This window comes from Aethalodelphis obliquidens, unplaced genomic scaffold (genome assembly GCF_003676395.1).
Source record: "Aethalodelphis obliquidens isolate GAN/ISIS:26980383/991018 unplaced genomic scaffold, ASM367639v1 scaffold1, whole genome shotgun sequence".
Lineage (NCBI taxonomy): Eukaryota > Metazoa > Chordata > Mammalia > Artiodactyla > Delphinidae > Aethalodelphis > Aethalodelphis obliquidens.
Genome location: NW_020837945.1, coordinates 108129028 through 108154005, shown reverse-complemented (window position 1 = coordinate 108154005; position 24978 = coordinate 108129028). Strand labels below are relative to the sequence as shown.

At 40.2% G+C, this 24978-nt stretch overlaps 1 protein-coding gene and 1 pseudogene across 1 annotated transcript in view; one reads left to right on the top strand and one right to left on the bottom strand.

The window, feature by feature from the left end:
• The first annotated feature begins 9680 nt into the window (after positions 1–9680).
• Positions 9681–24978, top strand: part of LOC113629879 (vomeronasal type-2 receptor 1-like) — a 32378-nt gene continuing 17080 nt past the window's right edge. Inside the window, 6 exon segments of the mRNA XM_027124835.1 lie at positions 9681–9919; positions 14512–14803; positions 17360–17477; positions 17480–18094; positions 18097–18116; positions 24055–24282. Coding sequence (XP_026980636.1) covers positions 9681–9919; positions 14512–14803; positions 17360–17477; positions 17480–18094; positions 18097–18116; positions 24055–24282 — 1512 coding nt within the window.
• On the bottom strand, positions 22097–23011 carry LOC113617954 (RNA-binding protein with serine-rich domain 1 pseudogene; annotated as a pseudogene).

Sequence of the window (24978 nt, the reverse complement as noted above, 5' to 3'; positions counted from 1 at the left end):
TTCCCTTAAAAATAAACTGATCGGCATGACCCCTCAGGCACTAGAAATTCCTTGAGCCTTGAGCAGATGTCATGTCACTCAGCAATCTCTGGTCACATTTTCATCCTCATTGGAAATCCCCAATGGAGTGGGGGAGCTACTGGTAATGCCTCCCACTTTTTTTTCTTAAAGACAGATAGGCAGTTGGGATATGTGTAATCCCCTGGGCAGGTCACTGACTAGAAAATTCATTGACACTGCTAAGGACTTTGGGACCTTGAGAATATTGGTTAACTTTTCTGAGCTCCAGGTTCTTATGTACAAAATGGAAATAATAGTAAAACAGTATTTGTTGCATATAGTTTTTGCAAGGGTTGGTGAGCAATGAGACAAATATACTGTTGAATATAAAACTATTATTGCTATTGTTAACACCATTGCTATTACTGTTGTTATTACCTGGTATATTTTGAACTGATAGTTGGGAGATGCTGTTGTGGATAAATACCGAAGCACATGCAAAGCTGGGTGTATGGTTTTATCAAATACTACCTCATTATTCTCCTAAAATTCAACTTTTTATTGTGTATTATTTCATTTTAAATTTATTTTATTTAGTTTTGTTGATTCTCATCATCTAAATGACCATTTCTAGGCAGGCACTGTATCTTATGGCACATAAATACCCATTTCTGTAACAGAGGTTCTAATATGATATGTCTAGTACATACAAAAGCTATATAAAATATGAACTGGAGGTTAGAAGTACTCATTTTCAACCGATTTATAAGATAGAAAAGTTCTTGAAAACAATGTTGAACAAATAATATAGGAAAAGCTGGATGCATATAAATTAAAAATTAAGAAATCAAATCCAGTAAAGCTCTTAAAATTTCTAAATCCTTCCCTTTATTTTCTTGTTTCATTCATTGCTTAAGATTATTTTCTTGCCTTTCTCCCTTATTATTACAAAAATAATGCAGCCTTAGGCTCATTGCAGATAAAAAAATTAGCATAAAGAATACCCATTATCTGTTCGTGTCCACCCAGGAACACCACAAAAACCCCACAATAAAAACCCAGAACAAAAAAACAACAAAACAAAGAGTACTCATTATTCTATGCACTTTAATAACTGGATGGATAGCCTTCTAGAGCACCTTTAATTTATTAAAAAATTGATCAAATCACACTTAATCTTTTGAAAATTATCAGAAGTTATATAACCAGTTCCATCCTGTGGACATTTGTTTCCAACTAACCCTTCTTATTGGATATCCAGGTTGTTTCCAACGTTCTTTCGTTGCATATTAGGTTATTTCCAACTCATTACTATTACCTATTGCTGCTGTAATAGATTACCACACATTTCGTGGCTTAAAACAACACAAATTTATTCTGTTACAGTTCTGGAGATCAGAAATCTGAAAACAGACTCACTGGGCTAAAGTCAAGATGTCAGCAGGGCTGGTCTTTTTTGGAGGTTCTGAGTGAAGAATCTATTTCCTTGCATTTGTCAGCTTCCAGAGGCTGCCAGCATTCTAACCTCTGCTTCTGTCACTTTGCCTTCTCTTCAGCATATATCTCCCCCTATTTTCCCCTTATGAGGACACTTGTGATTACATTATTGGGCCTGCCTGGATAATGCAGGATAATCTCCTCATCTCAAGATCCTTAACTTTATCACATCTGCAGAGTCCCTTTTGCTCTATAATGTAACCTATTTGCAGGTCCTAGGAATTAAGACATGCACATCTTGAGGGGCAATTATCCAGCCAATAACAAAATATATAAATAGTATAAGCTGGTAGAATAGTCTGGGGAAAATACTAGGAAAAAGAAACCCTGAAAATTTTATGAAAAGTGATAAAAATGTTTAGAGACATACAAACAGTTGTAAAATTGCCAAAATTCCCAATACTGCCTGAAATAGGGACCAGTGTCCATTGGTATCCATGTCAACCAAGATATTTCAACCAGTTTGAAGTCTTGATCAACCTGTTTTCTATCAAGTAACCTAAAGTCCACCATGTAAGTACAAGGAAAGATAAGTGAGGTAGACTGTGGGGCCTGTGTATCTCAGGATACAAGTCTCAGAGAAGTGAAAAATGAGCTGAGATCTGAAGGAATAGTCATGAATTAGGTGATGGGACATATGGGAAAAAGCTCCTAAAAACACAGGGAAGGAGGTGTGTATATGAGTGAAGAAAGACCTGAAGATAAAAGAGAACATTATGCTATTAGGGAACTGAAAGCAGGCTTATGTGGCTAGTGGTGTATTTTGAGTTGGCAGTGGGAGGGGATTGCTGAAACGAGGAATCTGGTTAGTTAACTAGGGGCTGGATCAAGGTGGACCTCGTAAAGCCTGTTGTTTATGGATTTTTATCTTAAGCCAGATGCAGGGCCCTTGAAGATGAGCTGAGTCCCCAATATCTAACAATATCATTAATATGGCAACATTCCCCAACTTGATCTGCAGATTTAACACAATCCTTATCAAATTTCCACTTTTTTCCCCCAGAAACTGATGAGCTGACCCTAAAATTCATATGGAAATGGAAAGGACCCCAGAATTGTTAAAACAATCTTGAAAAAGAAAAAGTCGGGGGACTTACATTTCCTGATTTCTTACTACAGTAATGAAGATACTAGAATGATGAAGATAGTACAACATTGACATAAGGATAGACACATAGACCAATGGAATAAAAACCCTCACATTTATAGTCAGTTGATTTTTGACATGGGGTCATGATAATTCAATGGGGAAATAATAGTCTTTCCAACAAATGGTGGAGAAATAGTTATTTACAATTAAAAAAAATAACATGAACTTAGAGCTTACCTTATACCATACACAAAAATCAACTGAAAATGGATCATAAACATACATGTAAGAGTTAACATTTGAAAGTATCTAGAAGAACACATAGCTTTCTTTGAGTCATTAGCTATTAGGGACATGCAAATCAAAACCACATTGAGATACCACTTTATTTCCACTAGAATGGCTATAATAAAAAAGGACTGGTAATAACAAGTAGTGGCAAGGATGTGGAGATATCCGAACCATCATACGTTACTAGAGGGAATGTAAAATGATACAACCACTTTAGAAGAGAGCTTGGCACTTTCTCAAAATGTTAAGTATATAATTACCATATCAGCAATTCCACTTCTAGATATCTACCCAAAAGAATTAAAAATATGTCCACACAAAGACTTGTACAAGAATGTTCATGGCAGTACTGCTCATAACAGCCAAAGAATGGCAACAACCCAAATTTCCATCAGCTGTTGAATGGACAAATAAAATGTGGTATATCCATACAACAGAATTTTATTTGGCAATAAAAAGTAAACAAAAGGAATAAAGCACTGATAACATGCTAAAACATGGATGAACCTTGAGAACACTATGCTAACTGAAAGAAGTTAGTAAAATGATCACATATGATTCTATTTATGTAAATGCCCAGAATAGAGACATCTTTATCAGCAGTAATATAGATTAGTGTTTGTCTGGGGATAGGGATGATGGTGGGGGAGACTGAGGAGTGACTACTGATGTGTATGAGTTTCTTTTTGCGGTGATGAACATGTTCTAAAATTAGATTTTGCTGATGGTTGCACAACTCTGTAAGGATAATAAAACCCATTGAATTGTACATTATAAATGGGTGAATTTTATGGTGTGTAAATTATATCTTAATAATGATATTTTAAAAATGAAATCTAATACAAAGTACAACATGAATAAACCTCCCGACATTATGCTTTGTCAAAGAAGCCAGACACAAAAGACCACATATTGTCAGATTCCATTTAAATGGAATGTCCAGAATAGGCAAATCTATACAGACAGGAAGTAGATTTAAGTGGTTGCCTAGAGCTTGGCGTGACGGAAGACTGGGAGTTGAGGTCTCCTTTTTTTTTTTAATATATATTTATTTTATTATTTATTTGGCTGCGTTGGGTCTTCGTTGCTGCACACAGGCTTTCTCTAGTTGTGGCGAGTGAGGGCTACTCTTCCTTGTGGTGCACAGGCTTCTCACTGCGGTGGCTTCTCTTGTTGCGGAGCACGGGCTCTAGGTGCGCCGGCTTCAGTAGTTGTGGCACGCTGGCTCAGTAGTTGTGGCTCACAGGCTCTAGGTGCGCCGGTTCAGTAGTTGTGGCACGCTGGCTCAGTAGCTGTGGCTCGCGGGCTCTAGAGCGCAGGCTCAGTAGTTGTGGAGCACGGGCTTAGTTACTCTGTGGCATGTGGGATCTTCCTGGACCAGGGCTCGAACCCGTGTCCCCTGTATTGGCAGGCGGATTCTTAACCATTGCACAACCAGGGAAGTCCTGGAATTGAGGATTCCTTTAGGATAATGGAAATGTTCCAAAATTAGATTGTAATGATGGCTGCTCAAGTCTGTACTATGGTAAAAACTATTGAATTGTGCATTCTACATAGATAAATTTTATGGTATATAAATTATATCTCAGTAAAGCTGTAAACATTTTTTTTAGTGGCTTTAGGGTTGACATGGTCAGTTTCCTTCAGTGTGGGGATGGATTAGAAAGGGGCCAAAGTGGAGGGCAGGAAGGCATGCTAAATTTTTCAAATGAGAGTTAAAGCTGGTCAGGATTTTTCAGTTTCAGATTTTATTAAAAGTAGACGTTTGTTCTCTAGAAGACTGTTATGATAATGGTTTCCCAGCTCTAGTCAGTTGCTTACCATCTTCACCATTTTTGTTGCAGCCACAGCTCACTATAGCTATGTAACAGGTGATGCATCCTGGGAGAAAGCATGCGTTGTTTCTGAATGTTAATAGTTTGCTGCTTATTGAGTCAGCTGATTCAGAGGCAGGGCATTAATCAGGCTGTCAGAGTTATTTCCCTGAAAATAGAAGGAGCAGAAGAGATAGTAACCTGTGGCTTTCTTAAATCAGCAAGGCAGCCGTTTAAAACTTTGTATGCCTGTGGTGTCTGAGTGTCTCTCTCCTTGGCTATAATTGAAGGCTTTCTCTATTGAGACACACAGGAGACTCTTCTGCAACAAGTGGTTAGTACTGACGTGTTAAAAAAAAAAAAGCAAAAGCCTGCTTCTTATACATCTCCAGGCCTCTCATCAATAACTTGCACCTCATATAACAATACACTTATGAAAACTGATTTATTTTTGGTCTTCTTTCAGGTAAGCCATAATGTCATAATATCACAAAATTCAATACAGGTAATAATTTTTAACTGTTGGAAACATACATTTAAAAAACTAGTATGGGGCTTCCCTGGTGGTGCAGTGGTTGAGAGTCTGCCTACCGATGCAGGGGACACGGGTTCGTGCCCTGGTCCGGGAAGATCCCACATGTCGCTGAGCGGCTGGGCCCGTGAGCCATGGCTGCTGAGCCTGCGCGTCCGGAGCCTGTGCTCCGCAACGGGAGAGGCCACAATAGTGAGAGGCCCGCGTACCGCAAAAAAACCCACAAAAAGACCCAACTAGTATGTGTATCGTAAAGACAGCAATTTAAACACATGTAACTGAGTGTTGGTTCATTCCTTGACTGTTTAGAAGGACAGCTCTGCATGGGAAATAAGAAAATGGAGTAGATTAGTGTATCCATTCATCTGATGCTGTGGCATGAGTATTACCCAGGATTCTAAATGATTATAAAGGTAAGGGAATGACAGAGAGGAATATAAAAGCCAAGTGATATCTAACAAGCTGAGCCTGACTACGAGACTGAAATCCACAGTGAACTCACTGTGGTTGCTGTCGTGCTGGGGCTTTGCTGAAACTTGCAGCAGTGTTCCCCTGCAGTTGATATGGAGTTTGAGCTTTTCCTGGAAACCATGTAAACAGCTTTTAAATACTTTTATAGGCTTTGTTATTAAGATAGTTCTCATAACCTTTAGGGGCTCAGGTGTTTTCCTTTGCTTGAAGGCAGAGACAAGCCTGGGCAGAATGTGTTATTGTTCTTGGAAGGGAACCTGACCTTCGCCAGGACCCTGGGAGAACAGCAAGGATCAAACAAGTCTGCGAGAGGGTGGTGAAAACATGCAGCGCACAGACTCAGACCTAAGAGTCTGGGTGTGACACGTGGGACTAAATACCCGTGGCCATTTGCAGCAACATTCTAATGTCTTTTGCTTTGATCAGGGGTTCTTGAAATCAGAGCCCCATGGAAATAAAAATTAGATTCAAAGTATTATTGAGTAAACAATCTCACCTTGATAGTTAACAACTTGCTACTGCTTCCTCTGACAGCATATTGTTAGGCTATCACTGAACAGAGCCTCGAAAGGCTCACCCCCAAACCAGAACATCGCTGATTCCTTTAGCACCATAGACCCTGGGAAAGGCCGGTTAGTCCAGAGAGATGGAGAGGGCTGGGCCGCGAAGAAGCTGGACCTAGGGCCCACCCTCCCGGACTCGGTCTGTGTCTTGTCTCTCTACTACAAGGCCTCAGAAAGGACATAGGCTTTGGTATCTGCATGTTTGCACGTACTAGCCATGTGAACTCATTTGTAAAGTGAACAGAAGAAAACCAGTCCCATAGGGTGTCATGAGGGCAAGGTGAGGTGTTGAACATCCATCACTGTGCATTTAATAAAAATGCTCTGCCTAAGAGCACAGATGATGTTTTTCCTCTTCTCTGCCTCATCTTTGATGAATTCTACTACATTTGGAGGATGTAGTCATGTGGCCCCAGCAAAATATACTATCGTCCTGGGAATTATTGGATACCAGATGCAGCTACACAAATCAGAAGCCTCATCAACACTGAATCCAGTTCCTGACCTAGAGGAAGAACGATGCATGTGGAAACAATTTGTACAGTATAAAATGCTAATTTTTGTTATTTGTATAAATTAATCAATTTTAATGATTTTTATGGCGCCTAGTGCAGCTTTTGCCCAGAGGATTAAGACAAAACAACTTTGGTAATAAACATATCTTTGTGCAAGGGTAGCCCTTGGCAACAAGAAGGGTAATTGCTTAGAAACAGCTGCCTTCTGGTAAAAAGGAAGAGCAAACATGAGTGAGGAGTAGATCCAGATAGTTCTGAGAAAGCCCTGGACCAAACCTTTTCAGCTCAAGAGAGGGGTTCTCAGGCTATTGGTGAGGAATGGTCTGTCACCCAGAGTGCCATTTTGTTTGGAGGAAGCCAGACTCTGGAGCCTATCTGGGAAGAGATTTTCCTGGTAATCCATCTTTTTCTTTAAGTCATTTCAGTATCTTTTTTTTTTTTTTTTTTTTTTTTTTTTTATCCTGGCCTCTCTCTTTTTTGGCCTCTCCCGTTGCGGAGCACAGGCTCCAGACGCGCAGGCTCAGCGACCATGGCTCACGGGCCCAGCCGCTCCACGGCATGTGGGATCTTCCCGGACTGGGGCACGAACCCGTGTCCCCTGCATCTGCAGGCGGACTCTCAACCACGGTGACACCAGGGAAACCCCAGTATCATTTTTAAAGACTGAGGGTGGAATCTGTGGACCATGCTCATATTAGAAAACTAAGACTAGTCAAATAATTGACAGACAGATGTCAATCAGGGGCCAAGGGCATGCCACCCACTAGCTCGCTTGTGAAGGTCTAGTCAGCTATGGGGGACTGTGGTGTGGGCCTGCAATTCCACCAGTGAAGTGGTAATGGGAGGCACTCTTTTGGGATTCCCCAGAGTCAGGTAGAGATTATACTTAACCAACAAATATGTACTGGAAATTCTTCAGTGGAGAAGTAAAGGAAATGACTTTTGTGTGGAAGGGTTGGTGGGACCCAGGTGACTGATAATGATAATATTAGGGGAGTAACTGTGTGTGTTCGTGTGTAGAGGGGATTGCAGTGGAATGTGCATGTGTGGAGGAGTTGTAAAACAGAGGGGGGGATTTTTCTTACAGTAGTATTTTTTCTGTTTATCAAAGAAGTACAAGAATATTGTAGAACATGTGGGAAAATACGGAAAAGTATAATGAAGAAAATTAAAATCACGCATAATCTACCACCAAAAACTAACTAAAAGTACTGCATGGGTGTCTGTCTGGGCTGGCAATGAACATGGAAGCATGAAAAACATTGGTTCATTAAAACAGTAGGAAAAGGGATTTTTTTTCTTCTTTTTTCTTTTTATTTCAGTTTGCAGTGGTTTCTTCTAGTGCTTTTAATGGAAATATGTGTAGGAAAGAGAGCTGTAATATATTGGTAAAGTTTAGAAATTTAGATTTTATACACTGGTTTGTTAGCTCTTATCTTTGTGTTAAGCACATTGAAATATTTTTTTAAACTTTATTTATTTATTTGGCTGCATCGGGTCTTAGTTGCGGCATGTGGGATCTTTCCTTGCGGCGCACAGGCTTCTCTCTAGTTGTGGCGCGCAGGCTGTAGAGTGTGTGGGCTTAGTTGCCCCGCGGAATGTGGCATCTTAGTTCCCTGACCAGGGATCGAACCCGTGTCCCCTGCATTGGAAGGCAAATTCTTAACCACTGGACCACCAGGGAAGTCCCAAGCATATTGAAATTTTATGTTGTGAATAAATATTTTTCTAAAACATGATTCAAATGGCTCCTTTGTTTTCTGTCACGTGAATAGATTGTAATTGATTTTAGAAACTCCCTACTGTGTACATTTAGTTCGTCCAATTTTTTCACTATTATAAATAAAACTGTACTCAATATTCTTATGCATTATGTTTATGTGGATCTCTATTGCTTCCTTGGGATAAATACTTTGAAGTAAAATCAGATGATCAAAGGGTATACACATTTTTCACGTTCCTGATACATATTGCTGGACTGCATTCTGAAAATACTCTATGAATTTATACTCCCAGGGGGGATGTTTGAGAAGGGCCAAAGAAGGTGACTGGGAATCTATGATGAATTGACCTGGAGAGAGAGGTTGGAAGACGTCTCTGAGAGGGGCCAAGCAAGAAGGCACAAGAGGGGATTCTGAGGAAGGAGCCCAGAAATTCTCAGGGATTTGTCCCTGAACCAGTGACAAGGTCAGCCACGTGAGCTGAGGGCGACACTTCACCTTGAAGAGGAGATGAAAGAAAATGATGCATATGAAAAATATTCCTTGAACGCTTACGGGCTTTACAGAATTTTTCTAGGCAGCTTATTATCATCCTAGTCACTAATAAGAAACTTGAGGCATAGAAATTAAGTGACTTTCCCACCATCACACTAATACAAGTGGCAGAACACAGATTCAAAATGATGTCTTCTAGTCCAAATCCCCCATGGTTTTCCATTCAACTTTTTTCTATATCTTTAAGGAAAGAGCTTGACCTGAAGTCTCCTGTTTTTATACTTCGTGATGAATCAGAATGCCCTTCTGCACTTTTGGGGCAAGTGCAGCTCCCACAGGGCTGGCTGAAGTGAGAATGAATGAGGCTGATAAACAAGAAAGGGACAATTTCTACAAAGTGAAAGACTCTAAACTCAGAATCTGCTATTCTGTCATGATATATTATTGCTAAGCCTAAAAGAGATTTTTATGAGGCTCTTTTCAAAAGGATTACTCAGCTCCTAGTGCAGATGCATAAATTGCAGGTGAGTGTGAGGCTCTGTGATTGATTGAGGCATGACAATTAGGTAGCAAGTAGTGGCAAGCTGAGTCCCCTGTGATGGGGCATGCACATGCTCACTGGAACGCTCTGTCAAGGTACCTCGTTAAAACTTTTAACACTGGTCATTTCTCCCAAACTCTCCTTATTAAAATGGCTAGCAGAAAGAAATGCTTGGTTCTAGGACTGATTGCCTTTTTATGGGCTGAATTGGGCATTGAAGGCAAAGAAGAGGAAGGACAGACCTGTCAGCTGCTGGGCTAGTTTGATATGAATGGGTATGTAGGTGCCAGAAACCCTTCACTTGTTATTGGAGGACTGTTTCCTATTCATTCCAGGACCACTGCAGCGAATGAGTCTATTTTGGAGCCAGTATCAGCGAAATGTGAAGGGTAAGACATTCTTTTTTTTTCTTTTTACATCAGTTGTAGGAGGTGGGGGTAAATGAGTGGTGGGTGTGGGAATCAGAGTCTGGAACTGGAGCCATGATGCCAGCCCTGACTTTGACACTATTTATTTGACTCAGGATAGGTACTTGCTGTTTCTGTGCCTCAATTTCTCTGAGGTAGACATTCTAGGATTGCTTAGCAACAAGAAAGAAAAAAGACAGGTTTTATATGATATAGAACATTGCTCTTCAGAGGGTGGTCTGTGGACCACCAGCATCAGCATCATCTAAGAGCTTGTTAGAAATGTAGAGTCTCAGGCTGCATCCCACATCTGCTGAATCAGAATCTGCATTCTGACAAGACCTCCTGATGATTCATGTACACATTAAGGTTTGAGAAGCATGATGTAGAGTTGTGCAGTGTTGCAGCTTTACTTTGAATTGTCATTAGACTGAAGTCTCCCCAGGTGAAAATACACAGTGCTGGAATGCCGATTTATTTATGAGCTAGTGTTCATAAGCAAGATTCCTCCAGTTGGAAGGCTTCTACCCTACTCCCCTCATCCCAAAAATTGTCATGTCAAGAAATGGGATCCATGACTGATAATCTGAATTTGCAAGGAATCCATTGTAAGAAAAGCAAACATGGGTTATATTTCTGGGTGTGAAACACGCACACACTTTTGATATGAAAAGAATGCCAGAAATTAAAGGAAAATTTCTGTCCACACTGTTCTACTACCATAACAAAGCAGCTCTTTCCTTTCATTTCCATATATTCTTTCTCAGCCCTTTATATAAATGCAACTGTAATCTTTTCATAATGTGGCAATAGCATGGACACAGTTTTATATTGGGCATTTTACATCATATCTTAATCACTTCCATGATGCTGCGTGGTAATTATAATTACAAACGCATGCTGTAAAAATTTTGGCAACTTCTTATACAACTAAATCTTTACTGATCATAACTCCTTCCCTTTGGTCATATTTCATGCTACATATTTGAAATAGCACTAAAGGGGTGGATAAACTGTATGTTGGCAAAAGGAAAGGATTGCAGTCAGTCTGTACTTAGCTCTTTCCTGGACCTTCTAATTCTTTTCCATTCTTACAGTGAAGCAAAGGGAAGTGGGAAAGAAGCACTTTTGCTCATGGCTACATTATTTAGAGCCAGTTCATTATTTATCAGAGAAGTTTTCACTGATTCAATCTTTAATAACATAAAATGAAAACCAGAGTTTGTCACAGTATAGTACACTCATATTTCATCAGTGGAATCACTTAACTTGTTCTTCACCCTTCATTGGAGCTTCTGAAGGTTATCTTCCTAGCAAGGTAAAATAGAAAGGCCTACACATATTTTTAGTAAAAATGCACCCCCTCATTAAAAAATAGTTTGGTATATCTACTGTGATTGACACAGTGGTGAGAAGTAAGTATGTCCCATTTAAAAAATAATTCACTGTATCAGGGATATTTTGGGTTTTTTAAAAAAATAAATTATTTATTTATTTTGGGCTGTATTGGGTCTTCGTCGCTGTGCAGAGGCTTTCTCTAGTTGCAGCGAGTGGGGGCTACTCTTCATTGCGGAGCGCGGGCACATGGGCTTCAGTAGTTGTGGCACACGGGCTCAGTAGTTGTGGCACACGGGCTTAGTTGCTCCACAGCACGTGGAATCTTCCTGGACCAGGGCTCGAACCCGTGTCCCCTGCATTAGCAGGCAGATTCTTAACCACTGCACCACCAGGGAAGTCCCCAGGGATATTTTGATTTCCATCTCTAGTCCACTGTTCTTATTTAATTTTCAGAGTAGTCTGATAGTTGCTTTATATGTTCAGTCCAGGGATCTTAATTGTAATTGGTGAGAGAGAGTGGGTGGTATGTGCTTACTCCATCTTGACTTTCACTCAAAGCCTAAGGATCCTTGAAAAGATTACTTCAGCATCTTCTGACTGCCAGTGTTGCTGCTGAGAAGTCTGATGACATTCTGATTCTTCATATTTTGTATGAAACTTATTTCACATGATCCAGGGCATCTAAAAAGCCAGTTCCTTGTCCTGAATGTGGATCAGTAATGTAAGGCATCATTGCGGGGATTCTGCTTGTCTCCCGGCTTGTTGACTGAAACCCAAATTGCTCATCTTCACACCATACAAGCCTAAAACTTTCCCAGCACTTAAATCCATCCTAAACATATCTATTGGATATTAATAACATTCCATATTTACATTTTTTGATATATTTTCTTCAAAATTAGAGCTATAAAATGACTTTTCACCAATAACCATCAACAGTTTCTATCTGTACCCAATTCCAATGTTCCCCTAGCCTCCCTCCCAATGGGAGAGCCCTCATGGGAGGCCTGGATAGCTGGCACTCAGGAGCTGGGCGTAATCGGATAACAATTTCATTTTGGCGTCATTAACGTTTACCTGTAACTGATCTAGATATGCAAGTTGGAGTTTGGAGAAGTCTCATTCTGAAACCCACAATTTTAACGGGATACTAGTTTTGGTTGGCCATCAGCCAAAGTGAACAGAAGAGGAAAACTTTTATTTTGAAAATGTTGTTCAGAGCAGAGAAGACAGTGAAATGGAGGGAAGAAGGGAGTATTTTAATTCTTGTTTTGGTTGATCTAAACAAAGGTAGGATTTAGAGAAATTTTCTGCGGAACAAAAGGTATACATTGTATAAGGATACTGTGAGTATCATAATGGAAATCAACAAATGAAAGAAAAATCATCCCAAATCCCACCCTTTCAGTAATTATCCTGTACCCATTTAAAATTTTTACCTGTTGATAGTTATCCAAATGTTCACATAATTTATGTGTAGTTTTAATTATAGTATAGAAACAACATTGCATACAGACTGTTTTACCTACTATTATATGCATGCTGCAGTGTAATTTCTCTAATTATAGTTTTTTAATGATGGAAAATGTTCCTATCAAGTCAATGTACCATAATGAGCATGTAAATTCTTTCCAATTTTTCAATATTATAAATAATTCTAAAATGAACAGTTTGGAACGTACCTAGTTTTTTCTTTTGGGAAGAACAGTACCTTCAGATAAATTCTCTGGGGTGTAATTATTGATTCAAAGCAGGTGAACATTTTCTAGCTCTTGAAATGTATTACTCTCTCACCTTAAAAAAGATATTGCTATATTTATTTCAAAAATGTGTATGCCAATTTGTATGGCCATCTGTGTAAATTTAGAGGCCAGTTGTCTTAGGACGATAAAGCCCTTCATGTTCAGACTCCTGATTCTCCAGTCTCCTCTTCCCATGCCATACCTATTCCTACCCTGTTCTCCAAGTGTCCTGATCTTCCCATTCCTAGAATGTTAGGTTCTTTTGTTGTCATGCCTTCACACATACCGTGCCCTCTACTTGCAGCATTCGTCCCCTGTTTTTATGTTACCCTTCAAGACTTAGCTTGGCTGTTAAGTCCCCCAGGGCAAGGTTCCCCACCCCTTTAACTGCTGGTCCCTATGTCTACCCCTATCGCTGTGTTTATCGTTTTGTGCATGGCTATTTTTCTGTTTCTTTGCCTAGACGCTGCAGTGCCTGTCTTTTTCACTGTTGCATTTATAGTGTCTCGCACCAGTGCAACTCAGTAACTACGTGTTGAATAAAAGGCAAAGCTAAACTAAACTAAAAAACCCAGTTAAAGAGACATGGAGGAAAAATCTAATCTGCCAACAGGGCTATTTGCTATTAGATATTTAATTCAAAAATATTTATTGAGTAGAAGATAGGTAGTTAGATACTAGAGCTACAGAGGACATTAAGAGAAAACATCCTGGAAGTCCTTGCTTTCAGATAGGTTAAAGTTTGCTTAAAACTGGGAAGAAAGAAAGAGAGTTAGAAATAGAATATTTATTTTTAATGGAGAAGAAATTGAAAAAAAATGTGCTGATGGACTAAAGGGAAGTACTTTTCCTTTTTGTGGCTAGGGAATGGAAAGGAGGAGGCATCTCATTCATGGTTAAATGTAAGAGTGATAGGAAAGAGACGTTTCTTAATTAAAAAATCTCAACACTAACAATCAAATCATGGCAGGAAAAATAATCTATTGGAGTCATAATATATATCATATATATAAATATTATGTACTGCTTTTATATAGTCCTATCATAAGTATTTTTATGTATTTACAAAACTTTTATTATTATACTTAACATCTAGAAGAAACCAGGAGAAACCTATAGGAACGTAAGGAAGAGGGAAAGGAGACTCATAGGGTACCGGGGACTTCCAATGAATGGGAAAAAATGTATTGAGGAATTATTGCGTGTTCTGCGTGGTGGAGAGAATTGCGAATATAAGAATATTTTTGTGAAAAGAGATAATCAGCTGTCCAAAAAGATGCTTCCCAGCCCAAACCAATCAATAATGAATATGATTCATACTTGAACCCTTTAAATTGCAATATCTTTTTAGGAAATATTAACATGCTCACACAAGGCAGGTGCCCCCTGACGTTTTGGCAAAATGCTCTCAGCACCAATCCCAGTTAAAAGCTGCTTTCCCCTCCACAGATCCACCCACTGACTAAGGCCTTACAAAAACGATTTCCTTTCCAGGTTCAACTTCCGGGGATTCCGCTGGATGAAAACCGTGATCCACACCATCAGGGAGATTAATGAAAGGAAGGATATTTTGCCCAACATCACTTTGGGCTATCAGATCTTGGATACCTGTTTCACCATCTCCAAATCCATGGAAGCGGCATTGGTATTCCTCACAGGGCAGGAAGAAAACAAGCCCAGTTTTAGAAGCAGCACCGGGGCAGTGCTGGCAGGAATTGTTGGAGCAGGTGGATCATCCTTACCAGTTGCTGCTTCAAGAATTCTAGGGTTGTATTACCTACCTAGGGTATTTCAGAATATTGTCCTGGGTACTAACTTATAAAGAAACACAAGGTATGTGAAAATTGCTGCAAAGAGTATGTTAGGTGCTCAGGTGAGGCTGGGATAAGTTACACAGACAAACAGGATGGTGGTAATGCTGATGCCCCTAATTACTCTGTTCAGTCTGGCCTCAGCAAGTGTGACTAGTGATTTCAGACTGTTCTACATCCCTTAGGATCCTGCCTTAGGTTTGAGCTTGAGATTGTGACCTAGTGATTTGTATGTTGACATCTCCCTAGGCAGTACACTCGAAAACACTGGGTGAAGCACAGAGTAGGTGATTGAGAAATACTTGTTGGTTGATTGATAGATGGTATAAGGAACTCATTGTTTCTGGCCTGTATTAATAGTTATTAATCATGACCCTTTTTGTTCATACGCTAACATACTGAAATGAGCTGGGATGCTAATTTACAGATTATTTTAAATTCAGGGACAGTGACACATTTCAACCTAAGAATAGATGATATTAGGAAGAATGGATGAGGACACAGGGAGAGGGAAGGGTAAGCTGGGACGAGGTGAGAGAGTGGCATGGACATATATACACTACCAAACGTAAAATAGATAGCTAGTGGGAAGCAGCCGCGTAGCACAGGGAGGTCAGCTCGGTGCTTTGTGACCACCTAGAGGGGTGGGATAGGGAGGGTGGGAGGGAGATGCAAGAGGGAAAGGATATGGGGATATATGTATACATATAGCTGATTCACTTTGTTATACAGCAGAAACTAACACACCATTGTAAAGCAATTATACTCCAATAAATATGTTAAAAAAAAAAGAAAAGAAAATATAAGTAAAGTTCTATATTTATTTCCAGGGGTGGTTCACAAAAATATCAAGTCAGGACTTATTAGTGTGAAGGATGATTAAGCTTATTTGTGTTACTGAAGTAATGGGAGTTGTTAAAAAGTGGCATTTACAAAGTGTGTCTTATAAAGCTGCAAATACAAATGTAGGGGGAACAGGGTAATACTGAAGAACAGAACCAAGAGGAGGGGTCAGGTGACACAGCCGACACCTTCAGTGTGGGCTTCATGCAGCTTAGACAAATTGCTGCTGCTGTGAGCTCTGCTTTCCACCAAATACCGACTGGGGTCCAGGCACCTACTAGAAACCTCTAGATAGATCTTCTCATTTAAGTCTTGTAGTAAATCTGCAAAGAGGGTAAAAGAAATCTTACATACAACAGACACTTTCACGTGTGTTGTCTCATTTAATATGCTGAGCAACCTTAAAATGTAGATGTCATAACCCTGATTTCACTCATGGGGAAACTGATTTCAGCAGGTTTTAGTATCCACAATCTTACACTGATCATGTAGCCGGAATTAGAAATCAGGTGTCTCTGCTTCGTAAATGAGATTCTTTCCTACATATGGCTTCCATGATGTTGGTGCTTGGGAGGTTCCAAAGAAGAATGTAAACTTTAGCCAGTGGAGTAAGGATAGGACAAAGGATAAAGAGAAAAATAGGAATAATCTGTCGCTTATGAAAGAATTGGCAATCATGGAGCTATGTAATTATAATATAGGAGGTCTTATTGGAAGTGATGCAGTAATAACATGGGATAGCAATGGGATGGGATAGGAGAGAATGTGACATATCTTATTAACTGCAGAGTCTCTGAGGCTGAGAGTAAGGTACAGCAGAAATGTATGTAAGATTGTCAGAAATTCATGTTACTGGCCATTCTACTTTCATTCTTAAGTTCTCACTGATAGAAAATATGCACAAGGACCACTGGCAAGGTGAGAAAAATACCTCTTCGTTTATCTAGCAAGTGCCTATAAAATGAGGGCCTCTAGTAACTCTTTTGGAGAATAAGACTTAAACCTGAGGTGGAAGTGGAGTTTCCTACCGTCTTTCTCAGTCTAAGTCTTAGGACTTAAATACCCAGAAGGCCCGGCAGAGAGAAACAAGGAAAGAGAAGAGGAGAAAAAGAGAGAAAGCAGTGGAGAGGGGGGTGGGGGGGGAGGGAGGGAGGGAGAGAGAGAGAGAGAGAGCGAGAGAGAGAGAAAGAGAGAAAGGGAGAAAGAGAGAGGAAAGAAAAGAAAAGAAAGAGGAACTGGGCCTGACAAATAGATTATGAGTCTGCTTACTCCATCATCTGTATGGATGACGAGTTAGATCAGAGAAAGAGCCTGGATGGCTTGAATCACACACCTAGTCTCAAGAAAACATAGATGAAAGGACTGGTCACCTCCCTTTCCGAGTATGTGACCCTGAGTATGAAAAGTGGTGCATTGAATGTCATCACCTTAATAATTAGCTCCTCCAGCTACCTTGGGGTGGGGTGAGGTGGAAATAGGGTGGATAGGGAGGCCCAAAGTGCTCCCCCTAACAGTCCCCACCACCCACGGAGCAGGGAGAGGAGTAGAAGTCCTTTTGTCTCTGGAAGGGTGTGAGAATAAAGGGAGAACTGTTAAGTTCCCTCCTTCTCCAATACAGATACTCAGAAGTTGTAATTTGAGGTTTGGCTATTGCTTTCTAATAACTGCATGAATATTTTCAGTTGCAGGTGGGTTACGCCTCTACCTCCTCACTTCTTAGTGACAAATTTCCATCTTATCTTCACACAGTAGCCAGTGATAAGATCCAGTCGGAGGCCATGGTACAACTTATCCAACATTTTGGTTGGGTCCCAAAGTCCATTCTAATGAGAAAATGCAAAAAGCTATTGATGCTATAACGAACTCCAATGCCAGAGTCATTGTGCTCTATGCATCTGATATTGACCTAAGTCCTTTCATGCTGGAAATGGTTTACCATAACATAACTGACAGAACATGGATAGCGAGTGAAGCCTGGATCGCCTTCGCTCTCATTGCAAAGCCTGAATATTTCTTGTATTTTGGTGGAAATATTGGATTTTCAATACCAAGAGCTGATATACTGGGATTAAAAGAACTTCTTTATGATGTAAATCCTGGCAAGGATCCAAATGATGTCCTGACCATTGAATTTTGGCAAACTGCTTTTAACTGTACTTGGCCCAAGAGTAGTGTTCCATACAACACTGACCATAGAGTGAATATGACTGGCAAAGAGGACAGATTACACGCCATGTCTGATAAATTCTATACTGGAAAGGAGAAGTTGGAAGATCTTAAAAATACCTATCTGGATGTGTCTCAGCTAAAAATTACACACAATGTCAACCAAGTTGTGTATTCTATGGCATATGCCCTGGATCATCTAAGTAGATGTGAGGAAGGACACTGGCCATATATTCCAGGAAACACCTGTGCATATATACTGATTTTGAACCTTGGCAGGTAAGTTGTGGTTTGTTTTACTTCATGATATAGTTTGACATAAAAAGCATTCATACAATTAAAACCATTGATCTGCTTTTGTACTTCATAGACATGATTTTATCACATGCCCCCTAAAAGAATGGCTTGCTTATGTTACCTAAATGGGCATTTTAGAGTTTCCATTTGTTAACAGAGTTATTATTAGGTTTGCTGTGAATGATAGAAACCCCCCCATACAGTGCTTTAAACAAGATAGGTTTTTTTCCTTCACATAAATGAAGTTTGGAGGTTAGCATTCTGGGACTGAAAGAGTGGCTTAGGGATTGAGGTTCCTTCTACCTTGTCATTTCATCACTCTGAATCTGTGCGTTCACCTCATAATTCCATATGGCTACTTGGGCTTCAACCATCATGTCCACACTCTAACCAGCAGGAAGGAGAAAGGACAAAGATGCGTATATGGCTCCATTTAAGGACATTTCCTGGAAATTACGTACAATTCTCTTTACATCCCATTAGCCGGGATCTAGTTATATGGTCACATGTAGCTGCAAGGGAAACTGGAAAATGTAGTCTTTGTGCAGTGTCAGAGGGGCCATGCTAGGGTGTGAAGGCCAGGAGGTGAAGATTGTTAGGACCACCTTGGAGATTGGCTCTCACATCTCCTGTCTCAGGTCTGACGTCCCAGCAATTCATGTTGGGACACAGAAACCCTAATGGTCTCACCAAGATGCACACCTAATCAGAGGGCTCCTCTGCTTACATCCTTCAGTACCTCCCCTCTCCTATAAAGGATAAAGCATGAGCATGCCTGGTCTGACACTGTCAGCCCTCTACGATCTATGCCATCAGCATCTCTGACTCCATTGCTCTTTCCATGACCCTCACCACTTTATTTTCCAGCAACACCAAATTGCTTGTCCCAACAGGGTCCACAATGGCTGGAACCACTGCATCTTCACTTTTATTTTTATTTTCAAATTGATCCCACGATGCACTTAGTTTTGTATCTCTTTAGCCTCCACCAATCTGTGGCAATTCTTCATTCTTTTTTTTTTAATGAACGTGATACTTTTCATAAGTACTGGACAGCTATTTATGTTTTTCAATTTATGTTTGTCTAATTTTTTTCCTCATGATTACATTTAGGTTATGCATTTATGGCTATAATACTGTAAAGGTGATATGTATCCTTTTCTCTGTCTCATATCAGGAGGTACATGATGTCACTATGTCTCATTAATGGTGACATTAACTTTGATTACTTAGTGACAGTGATGTCACCATGTTTTTCCATTATAAAGTTACTATGTTTCCCTTTGTAATTAATAATTATATTGTGAGGCAATATTTTGAAGCTCTGAAAATATTGTTTTACGTAATGCTTTGATCCACAAAGTTTAGCATCCTTTGATGACGATTATTGCCTGAAACAACTATTACTGTGTTATTTTTAAAATGGTGATTTTTTTTTCTATTTCCCTCATTCCTTCTACATTTATTAAATGGAATTATACTTTTCCCTCACTAATTTATTTGCATCACATGGACTCATGGATATACTGTTCTATGAGTATAATAATTCATAGCTATCATTATGCATTTTGTTGCTCAAAATTCTCCAGGTTGGACAATTTGTATTGTATTGTGTTGTATTTCTCTGCCCCAGTCTTGAAGTAGCCATTTCTCCAGAGTCCTATTTCCATTTACTGGAGAATGGAATTTAGAAAGCAAGATCTGAGTACTAAGTTGTTCATCGGTACTAGGGAAATTGTGGTAAATTCAAAATGAGAAATTAAGTTATGCTATAGGTGAGTTCTTTCATTTTAAAAGAAATCCTCTGAGTACTTTTTTAACAAAAAGGATCTTTTTATATGGTAAACAACAATCTCTAATTTGTTATTTGAAGATTTCAATATTACAATTTAAATTTGCTCAAAAAGCAACAAATTTGTGTTAGGATTGCAGAGAAAAGAGTTTTTAGGGAGGGTCAAGGGACCACATAGTGTTAGGGTGAATGGTGGTGGTGTAGTCCAAGGGAGAATTCATGCTCTTTGACACACTCCCGGAATGATGTAAGTAAAAACTGAAAAGTAAGACCTCACAGTAGAGAGAGTTAATAGGCACATTTAAGGATGCTTCATAAATGCATCAAAAAGTAAAAAATTGTGATTTATTTAAAACCAAAATGATAATGCACTTCATGATCATTTTTCTCAGCTTATCTCATTAGCAGACTTGGTCAGAACATATATATATATGTGTATGTAAAACCGTTTTACTCTTGTGGTTTATTTGGACATTTCTAAATTCTTTTTCATGCCTCGTGGTAGGGAACTGTCCTACCATCCAATGATGATAAACAGATGGAATTATGGAAAGGCTGTAAGGTTGCAGCCTTTGAAAATTTCCTTGCTTGAGTCTTCTGAAGACTGGGAAAGAAAAACATGCCTCTCCCCAGTGGACTTGGCAGTAAAAGTCACCCTGTTGTGAACTCTGATGTAGATTTCATGTTGACTGAGAATAGCATACAGTAAAAGAGGGAGAGATAAAAGAGCAAGTGACCTGGAGTAGCCCTACTGGTAGATGGTGATTATTATAATACTTACCTTTGTATACTGACTTACTAAAAGCTTCTAGCTATATTACCTTAATCTCTATGACAGAGGTAGGGCAGGGATGATTTCCCTTCTTTTACAGACTGGGAAACTAATGCTTAGTTAGGATATATGACTTGCCTAAGGTTATGTCATTTGACAGACCCAAAATATGACTCCAAATCATCATACACCATAATTCAGGCTCTTTCTGCTATGTTGTTTCTCTGGTTTGTGGAGGGTTAGGGATTGGACTGGGCCCTCTGGTTGGGAGACATAAGTCTAGCATGTGGTGCTGACAAAGACCAAGGGCACAGGATATATCTCAGTGCAGACTGGTTACCTTCATACTAAAGAACGTATGCTCTTACCCCAGCTAAGGTTGACTGGGTAAAGCAAGAGTACTAGAGGTATTATTTTGTTAGGGGGTTCCTATTTATGTCTATGAAGTTATTCTGTAGGTGTACAATCAGCTCCATCCACTTTTGTACTCATAGCAATGGCCTCTTTGGCACACCCTTGTCTTACATATTATTCCCTTGCCTTAGAATCTCTTTGATTCCAGTATTTGTCAGGCAACTTGCTACTATTTTTTTTCTTTTTCTGAGCTAATCCTAGGTTTATCAACACAATTCTTTTCTCTACACAACAAAGTACAAACACAATATTATCTAAAATGCCACAAAATTACAAAACTCAAAACAGAAAATGTATAGTACCGACTGTACAATAAAAGCCAAAAAAGCAATGTACACATTGCCAAGGTAACTTGCCGGACCACCATGAATACCAACACAACGTGTGTGTGTGGGTTGCTTCTGTGGTGACCCGACAGAGCTGGCTCTCGACTTACGAGTTTCAGAGAGAAAGGGAGATGTGTGTGTGCACGCACATGAGTACACGTGAAAAGAACCATTTGGGGTATTAGGCCCTAGAGGTCAGAAGAGGACTCAAGCAGAGGAGTAGGGCCAGGCTAACTGGAACGGCAGCTGCATAAAATCACACCCTTTCCTGTGGGACCCCGAGGCCAACAGGTTAGGGCACGAGCAGGCCACCAGATCGGCCCCGGGTCACCTGTGGAACGGGAAAACATGCTCCCAGGCTGGGGCTGTACCACCTCCTGGAGCCCCCTGTTCATCCCTGCTGGCTTTGTCACTAAACTGACTCTCAGGAACTGTGGAAGCTTTCTAGCCAGAAAACTGGAGGGCATCTTTATAAGCACGACCCCAAACCAACAACACTCCTGCAGCCGGAACTCTGCCGCCAGGGGAAATGTAGCAGTTACTGCCTTCACCTTCGAAGCCTGCCTCTGAGTGAGGGATTTCTTTCCTACCGATCCTCCTTCGTCTAGAAAAGTGACAAAAGTGAGCTGGATGGGAGTCCAAGTCACAGGGCAGAGCTTCAGTGGCCCTGCGTATCGGGAGGAGTTGAAGCTGGAGCGGCTCCTGCGGCTGCGGCGGCGGGGGGACCGCGCCAAGGGGAACACGACCTTCTCCTCATCCGTGGGGGTGACCTGCGCCACATGGGAGGCGGTGGCGGCATTCTCCTGGGAGGGCTGAATCGCCGGGGGGCGGGGGAGGTGGCCGAGGCCAGGGGTCCAGCAGAGCGGTGGCAGTGATCTCCTGGCCATCGATGTGTCCTCCGTCCATGTGCTTCAGCGCCTTCTCGGGCTCATCTGGATTCTCAAACTACACATACACGTAGCCTTTAGACAGATGCGGGTGCATCCTTTCTACAGGCACGTCAATCATTTTAATTTTCCCATAGGTGGAGAATATCTCCATGATATGATCCTTGGTCACATTCCTGGTGAGCCTTCCAATGTGCACTGTGGTGGGTTTAGGCGAAGGGCTCCGCCTTTTCCTTTCCTTTTCACCTCTTTTGGGTGGTTTGGATTTGGAGCGGGAACGCCGCCTGTTGTCCTGCCTGCGCCGACAAGGACTGGGAGAGCCAGGCGAGCTGCCGGAGCTGGAGCTGCGGGATGTGCTGGAACTTCCTGAGCGGCTCGATGCTGAAGATGAGCTGGAGCCGCGGCTGGAGCCCGTGCTGGTGCTCGAGCCCGAGCTGCAGTTCGAGCTGGACCGAGACCTGGTGCTGCTGCTACCACTGGAAGCGCTGCGCCTCTTTCGAGTTTTATCCCTGTCACGATCCTTCTCGCTCGACTTCTTGGTGGCCCCCATATTTTTAGAGCGATTCTTGGACTTCTCATCAGAGCCGCCTTTGCGCTTGGTAGGAGAAGGAGCCCCAGTGCTGGACTTCTGTATTATTTTCTTTGACTCCTAGCAAGCTCTTCTTTTTCACTCCTGATAAATCCATTTTCCCCTTCAGAGGTGTTCAAAGCAGCAATGGCGGCCTTACTTATCTGAACTCTCCCTTCTAACTTGAGTCTGAGAAACGATCCTTAATCGATAGCAATTTACGCCAAAGTGCAGCATCTTCCAGCCGCCGTGACCTCCTCCCCGTCTCCTCAGCCTCTCAGGCCGGCGCCGCTCTGACGTCAGGATTAGGGAGCGGGAAGGCCTAAGTTTTTTTAAAACCCAGCTCAGATGGCTACTTCCTGGGGAAACCTCCTTCAGTGTTCCTAAGGCAGTTAGTTAGCCACTCCCTCATCTATGCCCTCTCAACACTCTTTCCACATCAGCAACACAGAGTACATTGAATTTACCGTTAGTACCTGTTTATTTCTAGCCCTTCTACTGGACTGTGAACTTTGGAAGGGTGGGGAATGGGTCTTGATCTTCCCGTCTCTAGCACCTGACATGCAGGGAAGGGAATGATGGTAGTAGGGTAGACTGGTACCTATTAGTGAAGAAATCTAAGAGGGAATATCCTCTCTTCCCTAGGTTTGTAGGTATTAGGAAATATTAGGCATCACTTTACCTTGGTACAGATCAGTACTGTCTAATAGAAATTTAAAAGCCACACAGGTAATTAAAATTTTTATAGTAGCCAAATTAAAAAATAAAAAGGAACAGATGAAGTTAAATTTAATATATTTTATTTAACCCCAAATAATACTTTAACATTTGGTCATAATCAGGATAACTTAATATAAGAATAATTACATGAAATTATTAAGGAGAGAGTTTACATTTTTTTGAACTAACTTTTGCAACCCAGTGTGTATTTTACCCTTATAGCCCATCGCAATTTGGCCAGCCACTTTTCAAATTTCAATTGTCATATGTGGCTAGGAGCTCTTGTATTAGACAGCAAAGGTATAGAGGAATAGGAAAAAATTCAGTCCCATGAATTAGACAGGAGTTTTGAGATTATTTTCTTTATAAACCCTGTTTTCTAGGCAATCAAATTTTTAAAAATTGTTTTTTTCCCTGTTGTTTTCCCCCCTTTTTTTCTAGTTAATGTATTATTTGAAGACACTTAAGTTTACAACCCATAATGGAATGAGAATAGAAGTTGATGATAATGGAGATGTGGCTGGATACTATGATATTCTAAATTGGCAATTAGATGATAATGGAGAGATAGCCTTTGTGAAGGTTGGAGAATATATATTCACAAACTCTAAATTTGAACTCGTGATGATTAAGAATGTGACGATATTTTGGAACAACGAATCATCAGAGGTTAGTTACTCTGACATCTTATTTTGTTTATATATAGAGAGAATTGCATTTCTATACTCTTTTAGGTGCTATGGAATATCAGAAACCTAGAGCTGGCTATTCCAAGTTAATTTTCCCAAATAAAATACATATCTTTTCTATATATAGGTTCAGATCTTTTGTTTTTGGAACTTTTTTTGATTATAGTTTTAAATATTAGTTCTATGATTTTGTTTTCCTTCTTCAAGTACTCCAAAATGTTTGACTTCCTTTGTCTCTTCCTTTTATTCACTTTCTTTCTGATAATTTTTGCTTTATTCTTTATCTCATCCTTATTCTCTTTATTGTTTTCCTGCCTTTATTCAATGCCCCTTATTAACTTTTTACTCAAGTATATATATTTTGAACACCTTGTGACTTTTATCTTAATTTTTGAAATAGTTTCTTTCCTGAGGTAAATGAACTTTTTTCATTTCTTCCAGTCTTATATCCATTGATGTTTTAAATTTTAAAATATCTGGTTCGAGATATTTTTGACATCTACAAGTGCTTTTCTGAGAATACTTAATTGAAGTGCTAGGATATTTATTTAAAGTGTTACAGTATTCTTCTGCTTAATGGTTGTGTGTGTATGTTTTAGAGGGGAATTTTAACTTACTGGAATATTTTTAAAAAAATTTTATTGAAGTATTGTTGATTTACAATGTTGTGTTAATT